Raw genomic sequence first — 13321 nt, 5'->3', positions numbered from 1 at the left:
AAAAGGGGGGGGGGGGGGAGGAGAACAAAAACTGTATTGCTTCAGCTTTTAGGTCTTAATCCAGCAGTGCTTTCACAGGGGAGCCTTGTTTACATCACCGAGGATGCTGGGCTGGCAAGAAGGTGCATCTCCTCCGGGTTACAAGGGAAGGATGTCTCTTGGTGTGCTTGAGAAGTGCCTGCACGCCCCGGGCTGTGTCAGTGGGGGACACGCACCACTTGCAGGAGCAATCCCGCTTGCCATGGCTCGGCTGCCGTCCAGCCGCGGCTCCGACGCTGACAGCCCTCCCGCCTGGGAGCATGTTTCGCTCTGACCCAAAAGCTCTCACCTGTGCTTATTGCTCATCGTTAACAAGAAACTCCTTCAGATTTCAGTGGTGCTCCTCCACATTTTGACGCTGCTGCCCTCCCTCCTTGTTGCCTCCAGTTCTTGTGTATCCTGTAAAGCCACTGGAGAGACCTCCCCTGAGTTTTTGATGGACGCAGTGACCAGCACTGACGCTCGGTTCCTTGAGGTTGTGAAAGACTAACAGTAGGTAACAACTCAGAGACAGGGCAGCAGAAACAGCAGCTGAAGACACCTCTTCGCTCCTGATCCAACACCTGTGAGCAAAACCAAACGATTATGTCAAGCTGGGGTGATTGTTTTATTGACATATTAAGCGAGTCTTTTGTTACACATTGTACATGTGAGCCCTGTAATGGATAAACTGTATGCAGTCACGTCCTTCAAGGAAAGCTATGAGTTTATTGCTAAAAATAAGTATTTCAGCCAGCTAAACATAAGTGGGCACAGACAGGTAAATATTTTTCAAAGCAATAAAGGGACAGAAGCATATGCAAACTCATATCTTTCTTGTGCCCTGCCTAGTTTTCTGTGTTCCTACACTTTCTTTCGAATTGTCCCATTCCATTTTAAAAGCTCATTTGTTCATTTTGTTGTAAATATCTTCTTCTTCTTAATTGGGTGCTGAGTCTAATAATCCTGCCTCGGCTTGTTAACTGTACAATAGCAGTCAGAGTTAATGACCCATTAGTGATTAATTCCTTAAACAGCATCTAATTGCTCACTGTAAAACCTTTTCTTAAAACTGGATTAAATCATCTAGATCCTTAACCACTTCTTTACTCTAACTTCGTTAAGGCTATTAGCCTGGCCTTTTCCGAGTGATCTATTTCTTCTTTTGCTTAGACTGTATTAGCAAGACAGTATTTTTAGTGTCTGTATTTGACTTCTTTGCAACATCTGAAGTGCTAAGGACAAGACTGCCTGTGACAATATGAAGAAAGGTACTCCTTTGGAATGAGACAACTGCAGACAGTGACTGTCCATATGCTGCCCATGGCCCACCACTGCTGGGAGAGGTGTAGGTGTAGGACAGGGTTCGTGAGCGGTTGTGGCTACCCACGGAAGCGCGTAGGTGCTGGCAGGTGAAGCTGTAAATGCTTCTTAGGGTTTTCCCAAGAGTAACTGGGTCTTTGCTCAGTGTCCCGAATATGGGGCAGTGGGCAAGGGCTGTGGCTCCTCTGGGGGATGGCTCCCTGGAGGGGAATCCTTGCTACTCTTCTGTGGGTACAGAGCCCTGCTCCTGGGGTTACCACACCTCCCCTCTCGACACAGGGCAAATGACTCAGGGGCCAGGGGGGGGGAAACCTTGCTGGGGATGGAATGGAATGGAATGGGATGTCCTCTTTGCATTTGCTTCAAAGTTTTGGAAAAGTGAAATCAAATCACCATCTCTGCATCTACTTCATCTGTAGCAATGTCTTCACTGGCAAATGAGGTTAATCCTGGGTGATTTCTCATTAAGATGTGAAAGGCAGAGATTGTTTTTTGTGAGAAGTCTTTCCATTAGGCCTGGCTGTCTTTGCCCAGCCCAGAAATCCCAGCTGTAACATCCAAACGTGTAAGATTTTGCAGAGGGCAGCAGCACAAGCTATGCAGGAGAGAAGGCAATCGCCATAAAGAGCTCTGGAGATCTCTGAATTAATAATTATGAGGAAATGCCATCATGAAACTCGGTCTCAGTGGCATGATTTCTCAGCAGAAAGTATTCTAGTCTGTCTTCCTTCCCACCCCTGTTCAAAATCCTGTCAGTATTCAAGAAAACCGGCAGAGACACCTGACCTATATAAGCCAAGGAGGGTTTTGGCACAGAGTTCAGCTCAGAGGCTTTCCAGTGGAGCGAAACTGGCTCTCTGTCCAGGGCTGACCCTCAGTCCCTGCTGGATGGGGTGAGGAGAAGCTGTCATCCCCTCTGGAGCCGTGGGACGGCTGAGTTTGCTCCACGGCCACACCGGGTCACAGCCCCTGTGAGGTGAAAACACGCAGAGCTCGGTCACAAATTTCTGTTCTGAGCTGTTGGGGTTGAGGGCACTGCTGTTCCCTTCCTCTGTTGGGGATGTGTCAATGTCTGCAGGCGAGAGTTGAAGGATCTTCTTTCCATCTGCCTCAGCTACATCTGACAAGGGTTTCAAGTAAGAACATTTAGTTACTTACTATCAAAGAATCTCACGTACCTGGTCAAAGCTCCTGGCTACATCTTTTCTTCAGTTCAGTCTGTTGGGACATAATATGAAGTGCAACTCCCACAAGCACTAACTCAAGGTGTTTCCCTTCAGCTACACTTCCCTTCCCAAGTGTTTTGGGGCTGGACACTGAAGTTCATTCTTCTATGCAGTCAGCATCTTCCTGTGTCACCGATGCTGTGGGTTATAAACCTCTAACTTCCTTCAGCAGTTTGTTCACCACAGAGTACCCATTTACAAAATAGTGGAATAAAACAAACAAAAGAGAGAAGAGTGAAAAGCTGGTTAGACCAGGACGCCGGTCACTCTGATAACATCACCCTTTTTTTCTGGTAGAATGAATACTGTGTCTCCTCTCTCTGAGCATCTCTGTGTTCTGCCAGTGCATGATGTGAAAATTGGCTGACATTTGGCAGTCATCCCTCTGTCATATGACATTTCTGCCCCACTAAGAAGTGTGAAATCAGCTCTGAAACGTTTGGTTCTGTGTAGAAATGCAGCTAAAGTCAGCTGGGCAAGACATTCCGGAGGGACTTTAAATGAAGGCAGCAGAAATTTGGATGGAGGCAAGAAGAGGTAAGAACTGCAGCTTTGGCCAGAAGGGAGGGTTAAGGTAAAGGGGATGGTGTCCCAGTGCTGACCGGTGCGGGCCGCTCAGGTGTCCCTCCTCCGACTCCGTCTCAGCAGAGGCAGGTGCAGGCGGTAAAAGGCTCACCAGCAGCTTGTTCTTGCTCAAATGCCTTTGCATTGTCTTTGGGCACGGTGGCAAACAGGGACAAAACCAGAGAGGCAAAACTGAAAAAGATAAGCATTTTAAAGTTATAAAAATCCCGGGACGGCAATTAAATACACTGGGTATTCCCTTTGGCTGGCGTAGGTTGGGATGTGGAGATAAATCACGTTTATCCCGGAACTCAGGGCATCTAGGGTGAAGCACGCAGGTAATCACTGGTTGTCTAATTGACTTTATACCCAACGGGGACTGCAGTTTTTCTCCCCAACGGGGACTGCAGTTTTTCTCCGCAGTTGTGCCAGAGCAGCCCTGCAGGTCTGACCGGAGTGCTGTGGGGGATTCAGCTGGACGTGAACCAGCCCTCACCTCCGCTCGCTGCTGCGCTGCGACTAAGTCGAGAGGAAATGAGAAGTGGAATTAGAATTGCATAACGGCGCGGGGATTAGCGGGGCGGGCGTCACGTCCCGATGCCATACGTGCCTCGGGGCAGCAGCCCGGCCTCCGCTTTGGGCAAGAAAAACCGCTTCTCGGTGGAGTCTGAACCCCGCCGTGCCCCGCTGTTCCCGGAGGCGCCTCCCCGCGCACCCCCCGACGGCCGCGGGACCACCGGCTGCTTCCCCGGGCCGGTGACCATCCCGGCCGCGCAGCTCCCCCGCGGCTGCGGGCACCGGGCACCGGGCGGAGGCGGGAGGGCGGGCGGCGGCGCGAGGACACGCCGCGCGGGTCGCCTCCCCGCCACCGCGGGTCGCCCGTCCCTGGTCCGAGGGCGCCCCCTGGTGGAGGCGGCCGGGACGGCCTCTGCCGGGGCTCGCAGCCGGACGGACCCCCCCGGCAGGCCCGGGACCTCCAGCGCCTTGTGACGGCCCCTGGGCTGGACAGGGCGCTTGAAGAACGTAGTTATTGGTGCCAAGACACGCATTTGATTAATTCACCTCCGCTTCCCAGAGTGATTGAGGTGGGCAGGGACCTCTGGAGGTCACCTTGTCCTACCCCCCCGGTCTCATTGGTGAGACCCCCCTCCCCGAGCTTCTCTGCTCCAGGCTGAACAACCACAGCCCTTCCTCAGAAGAGAGATGCTCCAGCCCCATCGTCATTGTTCGTGTCCCCTTGCTGGAATCTCTCCAGTTTGTGCGTGTCCCCTTTGTACTGGGATGCTCAGAACTGGACTCAACACTGTGGGGGTGCTGAGCAGCATCACCTCTTTACCTTCTTCTCCTGCTCCGTTGAACTGCGCATGTCGTCCTCACCATCTTGTCTGACAGTGCGCTCCTTGGAGGAAGGGTGGCAGCACCTTCTCTCCTTGCCTGGGCCTCTGATGGTACCACTGCCCAGGCCAGAGAACCCCAGGTGAGCAAGGAGCATTGCTCAGCTACAGTGTGCTGAGCCCCACAAAAGATGTCACCAGCTCCTTCTCCTGGGAGACAACGTTCTTCCTTTGGTCCCACGTGGACACACAATGGTACCGGACCTGCTCACACATGGTGAAGAGTGTGTGGTGAGAACACATCACCCGGAGGCAGAGGGTCTCTCAGCAGGTCTCGGGGCTGCCTGTGTGTGGAAGCACTTCTCCTGCCCTGTCCTTGGCCCACCGACACCTCGGGAGGGCAGCAGCAGCTTCCCTCTGCTGAAAAACCATCACAGACCAGGGAGCGATTCAAGAAGGAGAAGAACTTCAGTGGAAAATTAATCACCCGGTTGTTTCTTTGTCACTAGCTGCGGCACAGCCCATTTCCATTCTATTAATTCAAATAAAAGTATAAACTCAGCCTTTTTATTGGTACTATTTATTGCGAATGTTGAAATGTCATGTGGTTTGGAACTAAGAGATGAACTGATTAGATAGGTAAGACATATAATTAATTGGAAGACCCTTCCGTGACAATTATATATATCAAAGCCATTCAAGTGAGAAAAATTAATTGAAAATGAAGTGGAGAGTTTAGTCATTGCTGAAACATACAAGAATATGTGTATTTAGATATTTTACACAAAGGGAATCTTGTTTACAGAAAAGAGACCTTGTTGATTATCTGATACAATCAAGTGCTTGTGAAATATAGTCTCTTACGGAAAGTGTTCCATTTCTTCATGATTTAGAGACCTTCTTTCAGCTTGGAGTGCCCTCTTTCATATTCACAACTTGAAGCAGATAGTCCATCATCTGATAAAAAGAGAAAAATATTATTTATACTCCAGTCCTGAAAAAAGCAATTCACTAAGTTAATAAGCCTAATATATATCCCCTCTGTGTATTCACATAACAAACACTTTCCTAATAATCTTTCCAAAACAGACCTCATTTGTCTTGGTTAGTGCAATAACCACTGCCAAAGTACCGGGAAAATCATTCTCCCAAACAATTCTGTCTGCCATCTCATTTATATAGTGTCTCATTAGTGTTAAAAAGCCAAGTCCTAGGAACAATTTAAAGCTTATTTTCTAACTTACTTTTACACTTAGGCCAACTAGCAGGACAGATTTCCCTTCTGATCTTTAACTACTTTAACTGCAATTTATTCACAGAATGAAGAGCAGGCAAGATCTTCATTTGCCTGTTATTAATTGAAAACAGGAAAATAACTCAAGTGCACCACTCTAAGCCCAATTCCCAGAACTATTATGTTTGTCTCTTTGGCTTTTCTGACTATTTGTGTGTTGCGGCACTTTGCCTACCCTGGGCGACTCTTTCGGGAAGAATTTTCTTGTTCTTGAGAAGCACAGAGTGCAGTGTGAGCTTTAGTGGGGACTGATGCTCTGGATGAATTTGAGCTAATAAGCAAGACCCTGGATCGTTACCTGAAGTACATGTCTGGATTTACTTCCCCAGCCCCTAGCTTTGGGGATTCCTGATCTTCAGTTTAAAATTCAAAGCTTAATTTAAATCAGCTAAATCTGAAAGAGTCCACCAAACAACATCCTCACAGCACCTTTCCTCCCCACGCAGCTGGTCCTGGCATGCGTCCGGCAGACGGGCACCGGGGGCTGCAGACACCGACAGAGACCCCCCACCCCGTGGTTGGGGTCTCCATGAGCGCACCCTGGGTCCGGGGGGTGGCAGCCCCTGGGATGCAGTGGGCAGCAGGGCTCACGATTCACCTCTTTTTGGTGACATTTCAACACCTCAACCCAAGAGGCCATTTCACAGCCAAGAGCGACCTGCTGGGAAAACGCTGCTGCTTCCTCCTGGAATCAGCTTCTATTTCAAACTCCAACACAATGTGGCCGGAAAAGTATTTAATGCCAAGCACAAACTCCTCGTATGCGCTGCACCACCATCACAGACCCCCCTCACATCCAGAAAAATCTACAGAATCACAATCCAAAGGTCATTCATGCTCTTGCATCGCTGTGCACGTGTGACTGAATTTCACTTGTACCAGAATCTCACCTTTATAAACAAACGAGGTGCCCTTTATTTAAAATAACAATTATCATTATGGAAATGTTTAAGAAACAATCACGACCCTCAAAAAAGTAAAGCACATCCCTTTCGATCTTCAGATCTTCTTCACCTGGAAGGCAGATCTCAAAATTAGCTTAACCTTCAGGTGCTGGGTTTTTACTTTCCGAAGCCAAAGGAGAAGCAATCCATCACATCCTACCCCGGCTGTGGGTAACCAGGTACCTGTGCCCAGCAGCAGGAACCCTCACCTATTGCTTTCACAATTATGTTTTACTTCACGATGGAGACAAAGTAACTGCTGGATGCTGGGAATCAAAAGTTCTATGGTTCTGCAAGTTGTTATATATCTTAGTTACATGAAAGACATGATTTTTTTACTAACCATTGGAGAAATCTGGGCATTTAAGGCAATAATCTCGTTATTCCACATACATTTGCAATGTCTGACCACAAAAACGTGGATATTAATTTGGGGTAAAAGTACACGCATGCAGATATGATTCAACTTACTGCAGGCAACTTCCAGCCTTCACAAGTATGATTTATTACCAGATACTTTTCGAAGTAAAAATATTTCCATTTTTACATGGCATAATGGAATTTCTTCATCTAATTTGATTACAAAGCTGCACACTGCAGAGCTGAAGATGAGGTAAATAGTTTTCTTTTTAGATAGTATAAACCACAGTTATTATAAACAACAGTGTCATAAAGCCATAGCCAGAAAGAAACCTACGGACAGCATTCATATTGGTGCTGTAAGAGACTTAAATCAGGGCTTTATTTAATGGGTAGTATTTTTACCCTTATTCAAGTCAAAACCGACTTCATTTCACTTCATTTCAGAAGGAACATTGGGCTGAAGTTAGCCCAGGAATATTAATGATACCATATTACAGTAAAATATGGGAAGAAAAAAAAAATCTTCCCATTAATGTCTTTAAAAGGGCATATTAATCTTTTTATTCTATTTCAATGTCACCCACAAGAATTCTGCAGCTCTATCAACATTACTGTACCTGGTGCACTATAAAGTTTTCTAGCAAATTCTGCAATTTACATTATGTTTACTGATTACTGACGATTACTTTCAGTAAAACCTCACCAATACCCTTCCAAGTGCTTTTTGTAGGGAGACACTCAACATGATGTGGCTTTATAGACAATTTGCCTTCTCCCCGCCCTCTGGACTCGCTGGTTCTCACACCAGCTTGTTCCTGCTGGGTTAATACAGAACTCGGGGCTGATGTGCTCATCGGAGCGGGAAGTGCTGGAGAAGAGAAGGATGGAACGACCAAGCAACTTGAAGGGAATGCAGACACTGAGAGTTTATGCCCGGTAGCAGATTAATTCATAGAAAGTACTGTGTGTGAGTGACAATCTGTAATCAAGAGCAGAGCCTTACTTTACGCAGTGACTGGTGCGCGAGATGCATTTCTGCTACTTTTCTGGACAATCCACAAATTAGAGGAAGCTGATATGTTACCGTAAAATTAAGTGTGAGTACACGGAGGGTTTTTTACAGGTTTTATCTTACTTACGTCTTTCCAGCTGCTATTGTCATCTGTCTCCCATGTGTTCCTGCCATACCAGGGAAGCCCTCCTTTTAAAAAGTGAGCACTTTTATTTTCATTCCCTTCCAGCAGCCGTAGCAAGTATTTTGAGATTTCTTCCCACTGCAGGTAGTCTTCCAGCTGCTTGATATTTTCAGGTAATGCTGAAAACGGGGTCTTGTTTTCTTCTTCATAAGCATAAGGAAAATCTCCAGTGCTCTTTTTCCCCATTAAATGTCCTGTAAGAACAATGGCAGTAGCGTGAAATTAACCAAAACAGTTATAGATTTGATTGTTCCAACGTCAGCTGCGAGCTGTTGCTGACTGATATTTTGGAGGGGAGGGAAGGGGCCAGATGCTGTCAGAGCTGAAGCACAACTGGGACTGGAGATTTTGTCACTGTGTCACACACACAATCAATTTCCTCTCGTCTCTTACACTACCTTGTCAGAGAAGATGTTGCCGAGACCAGGACAGAGACAACAAGCATTTTCCCAGCAGAGGCCCCCGTTAAGATTTGCTGGAGTAAGAGGTGGGTGGAGAAGTGTTAAGTTTTAGACTTTCCCTGCCTTGACACGGGATGTAGGGAACCGTAACCCTGGGTTCCAGTGCCTTTCTAGGAGCTGAACTGGAGCCACTTTTGATATGCCGTGCCTTACGGTCACCGGAGCTGGCTTCAGGCTGCAAAGGCGGCTCCTGGGAAGGGCAGGGGGACGGGGGGCACCGGAGAAGCCTCCCCAGTCCGGGCTGAGCGCCGGGGTCCCGGCTGGACCAGGCCCCCCGAGGTGCTGGCTGCGCCCTGAGGGGCTGGGGGTCCCGCCCGGCTGCCGTCGGGCTCGGGCTCCTGGTCTCTGAGGGGAGGTCGCGGCAGGAAACAACCGCCAAATAAACGCCTCAAGGGGAGCGGGAAAAGCCGCGGGACCCCGCACCCTCTGCCCCGCACACGGGCGGGTTGCCGGGCCGGGACCCCGGGGAGCGCCCAGGACCCGGCGCCGCCGACCGGTACCGAGGAGCGACCGTCGGGGCCGCGCTCCGGCGGCTCCGGGGCACACGGCGCCGGCGGGAGGGGATCCGCGGCGCGGAGCCGAGCGGCACCGGCGGGGACACAGGCACCTGGAGGCGACCGGCACCGCGGGGCGGCTCCGCCGGTAGCCCGGCGCGGCGGCGACGGCTACAGTCGCGACCCTGTGCTGTCCCCGCGCTGCCCCCGGAGGCACCGGGAGCCGTCGGGGCGAGGCGCGGCCGGGACCGGCCGGAGGGAGCGGGGTCCGGTGCGGCGGCGGAGCGTCCGGCCGCGGTGGGGACGGCGACTTACCCACAGCCCAGTGGCTGCCGCGGGGGTAGATCTTGGTGAGCCCGGGGGACCCGCCGGGCTGCAGCGGGGCCGCGCCGCCCTGAGCCGCCAGCAGCGCCAGCGCCAGCAGCGGCAAAGCTCCGGGACGCCGGGAGCCACCGCCGCCGCCCATCCTACCGCTGCCGGTGCCGGTGCCGCCGAGCCGCCCTCCGGCTCCGTCTGGGCGAAGCGCTGCCGCCGCCGCCGCCGCCGCCGCCCATTTATACGGAGCCGGGACCGGGCGAGAGCGGAGCTCCAGCGCCTGACGCCTCCTCACGGGGACGGGGATGCGGCCGCCCCCGGCCCCCCGTGGGTGGCTACCGGCAGCCCCAGCCCCCCCGCCCGCCTCCCCGCTCCCGCCGGGGGGGGGTGGCGGCCCCGGGGCTCAGCCCGGCGCCGCGGAGGACTAAGCCCCGCCGTCGCCAACCGCTCGACGGGCTTTGCCCGGTCGCGCCATCGTTCCCCGCTCCTGCTGGTCCCGTCCCGGGCATCCCTCCTGCCCCGACCGGCCTCGGGCTGGGTCCCCCCCCGCCATCCCCCGGGCCAGGCCACTGCCATACTTCTGGAGAGACCGGCCGACGTGTCCCTCGGGGTTATTTTTCTCGGTTACGTTCACAACACGGAAGTTTGTTTTTTCCCTCACCTCCATTCGTCTCACCTGGGGCGCTGAGGTGGCCCGGGGGGCTGTGAGGGGCCTCTGAGACGGGACGGGCGCTGCTGGGGGTGCCCGGGTGACCCGTCCTCACCTCCTGCGGGGTCAGCGACAGCCACCGCGGCCGCGCTGCGGGAGCCTGAGGTTTGCCAGGGGACACGGGGGCTTTGGCAAACGCGGAGGAGGTGGGCGAGGGGGGCACACGATGGCACCGTGTGCTCTTACCCTCCACCCTGTGGGGCCGTGTGTCCTGGTGCTAAACCTGACCCGGTAAAGAGGCTTTCCCGGTGTTGCCACAGACGGCTGGGGCAGGGAGCCAGGGTGATGTGGTTACACTCCTGTGACAGGAGCTGTTTTTCGGAGGAAGAAGGTCCTATTGAAATGAATCCAGCATGGAAATGTTCACGGAAACGGCTTGCTGCTCTAGGCTGAAATGACCGAACAGGCTGAAAAATTTTTACAAGAGCTTGTCGGGGAAAAAAGATGCTGTTTAGAGAACTCTGTCAGGAGGCAGGATGAGCAGTTAACAGATGACTGTGAGGAACTTGCCAGATCCTTCAGCTAACCCTGCACGACTGGAACTGAACGGTACCCCGTGGAAACTACCGTGGATGTGAATTAACATAATTACTGGGCAAACTAGTACAATTGTGTGTCCTACTGTATGAGCTAAATTGTTCCCTTGTTTAGTCTTAGTTTATTGCATCTTCTTTTACTGATTAATGTGATTCATTCTTTTATTTGGGTTATTAATTATGCATTCTTGTTCGATTTACAATAGTATTCTCATGCCTCAGTCACGGGTTTGGGTGTGCAGCCTGAGCAGTGGCGACACACGACACGTGCTGTGCTGAGCGAGGGCTGATCAAACACAGCATCGCCGCCCGGGAAACCCTAACTCTTCAGTGAGACTCGACTCAGGAAACCGAAAATTCAGGAAGCTGCCCATTTTCAGACACATCGCAAGCCCTGGGACTGGCCTTGCCTCCCTGGGCTGTTGTGCTGGACCCACTGTTATGGGTCAGCCCTCCCGGTGGCCTGGGGGGACGGTGGTGACAGGCAGTGCGGCACAGCCTGCCTGAGGGTGACCCCAGTTCCAGCCCTGGTCGCTCCAGAGCCACCAAAAAAGCCACCTTTCTCATAGCTTGTATACATGCTATGCCTTCATACATTTCAGGTGTTAAAGGCTACGCCTTCACATTGAATCTCATATTGTGCTGCCTTGAGCTGCTTTCATTTGCGATTGTTCCCCGTACACTCCCATTTTCGTACCTTGTATAATGGACTTAATGAAAGTTTAAATTAGCTTGACCTTTAGGTGATTAAAGTTACAGTGAAAGATACCAATCTAGAAAACTGATCAAATTTGGGGTTGAGTTTTCTTTTTAATTAAGATTAAAATTAAGGAGGGATATTTTTGCCAAGAAAAGCACGTTTTCAGGGTTTTGTCATAAAACAAATGAACATAAATTAAATCAACAAAAATCTCTTTAACTCCTCCAAACAATTGAACTGGATTATTTGAAGCAAGCCACAAACAAAAACTCAGTTTGAGGATTTTCTGTTTTTCTGGAAAAGAAAACTAATAGTTTTCCCAAACTAGAGCAACCCCACAGGCCTTTTTACCCCTTTTAGTTTTACCCTTGCTTTTGTACTGAGAGCCATCACGAGAGCCTTCTCTCCTCATTGTGTATGTTCAGTGGAAGTTTGTTCTTACTGTTTTCAAGAGAAACAGACCCTCGTAAAATCTTCGATCCCATAATTTGTGCAGGTCTCTCAATTCCTGCATACACAGAACCAACTGAATATTCCAATATGTCAATGTAGAAAGTGGCAAGAGCAGCAAATATGCCACAGCGGTGGCTGAGAGCCCCACCAAGACAGCAGTGAGGAACCAGGTAGAGCAGCAACTGCAGCAGCCCCCCCTGCCAGAACGGAGCAGAGACATGGTGCCTGCAGCCCCCCCGTGCACAGGACCCCCCCAGTCTCCCCCACCGTGTGGCTGTGGACGTGGCACCCACCACCATGTCTCTTCCCGGGGAGCCAAGAGCACATAGAGCAGATGGATGTGAGGTCCACGTGCCTCCATCAGCAGTGCCCTCTTGGATTAACCTCTTTTGTTAACCTTTTCACAAAAATAATAATTTCATAATACACAGAAATACTACGGGGGACCCTCCCCCCAACAGAGAAGGATGCAGGTACAACAAACACACGTTATCAACTGTGAGTCACTCGTTCGTCTGAGAGAACCTTTCCTTCTGGAGGAAGAAATCCGGTAACAAAAATTTGTGTTTGAGCATCAAGAAACACCTCTCCATTTTAAAATACCTTTCTATGTTTCATATATCCCGTGACAAAATGACCTACTATTGCGGTTCATGGCAGGAAAATATTAATGGGTTTTAAATGCTATTACCACAATAACACTCTTTAATTTCCTTCCTTTACATTTTAGACAACTATGACTGTTCTATCAGCACAGCAGGTTTTATGGAAATAAAAAGGGATAAAAGAAAAATGGTGTGCCTTTCATCATTTTCTTTGTAGCCCTCTTGTCATTAGAGACAGCTCTAATATATGTACAGAACAAACAATGGTTCCGGCGTATCACCGGTGTAATAACGGGGCACCATCGCTAAGGAATACTCTGTAAATGTTGAAGATGCTGAATAGACTGATCTCCAGCGCTTCCAACCCGCGGCCGGGGCGCGTGCTCGGCAAATAACCTGCAAATTGGCTCTCTGCAGCAGCAGCAGCTCCCTGAAGAACTGGAGACATTTTTCAGAAAAGAGCTCCACAGCTTTACACGGGCTGAACAATATGAAATAATAAACATCTATTTAATAAGGCACAGTTTGAGATACTTGATACTGTTTGTGCTGCATTTTAGGAAGCCCCAGACCTGGGCAGCAGAAGTGGAACTAAAGCCACCGCCTGTTGCACCTTCGGTGTCTGTCAGCGCGGCATCAGCCCTCGCATCTCCTGTGATTTCTGTGCTGGGGTTCGATATATTGGCAACTCAAATGGGAAGCATTGCTGTTTCTGAATTCTGGGGAAGGGTTGCTGGCTGGGCAAAGGCAGCCCCAGCTGGGTCCCTCAGCAGGGAGGGACCTCCC

General features: G+C 50.5%; 1 protein-coding gene across 1 annotated transcript; it reads right to left on the bottom strand.

Annotated features, from left to right (window-relative positions):
• Window positions 1-5026: 5026 nt before the first annotated feature.
• Window positions 5027-9739, bottom strand: GRP (gastrin-releasing peptide). Its single transcript, XM_014961648.1, has 3 exons — window positions 9533-9739; window positions 8206-8456; window positions 5027-5422 (listed from the first exon to the last, which is right to left on the bottom strand). The coding sequence occupies exons 1-3, from the start codon at window positions 9681-9683 to the stop codon at window positions 5369-5371; spliced, it is 456 nt and encodes a 151-aa protein (XP_014817134.1). The 5' UTR covers window positions 9684-9739; the 3' UTR covers window positions 5027-5368.
• Between the last annotated feature and the right edge of the window lie 3582 nt (window positions 9740-13321).

The sequence above is a fragment of the Calidris pugnax genome, unplaced genomic scaffold (genome assembly GCF_001431845.1).
Source record: "Calidris pugnax isolate Ruff unplaced genomic scaffold, ASM143184v1 scaffold795, whole genome shotgun sequence".
Taxonomy (NCBI): domain Eukaryota; kingdom Metazoa; phylum Chordata; class Aves; order Charadriiformes; family Scolopacidae; genus Calidris; species Calidris pugnax.
This window is presented reverse-complemented; position numbering and strand designations above follow the sequence as displayed.

What these genes read in the sequence shown, in the direction of transcription:
- GRP (XM_014961648.1), bottom strand. Translation starts at nt 9,683, where the DNA reads ATGGGCGGCGGCGGTGGCTCCCGGCGTCCCGGAGCTTTGCCGCTGCTG. An exon ending in CGGCAGCCACTGGGCTGTGG is followed by an intron (nt 8,457 to 9,532) that starts GTAAGTCGCCGT and finishes TTGTTCTTACAG; the next exon opens with GACATTTAATGGGGAAAAAG. An exon ending in ACAATAGCAGCTGGAAAGAC is followed by an intron (nt 5,423 to 8,205) that starts GTAAGTAAGATA and finishes TCTTTTTATCAG; the next exon opens with ATGATGGACTATCTGCTTCA.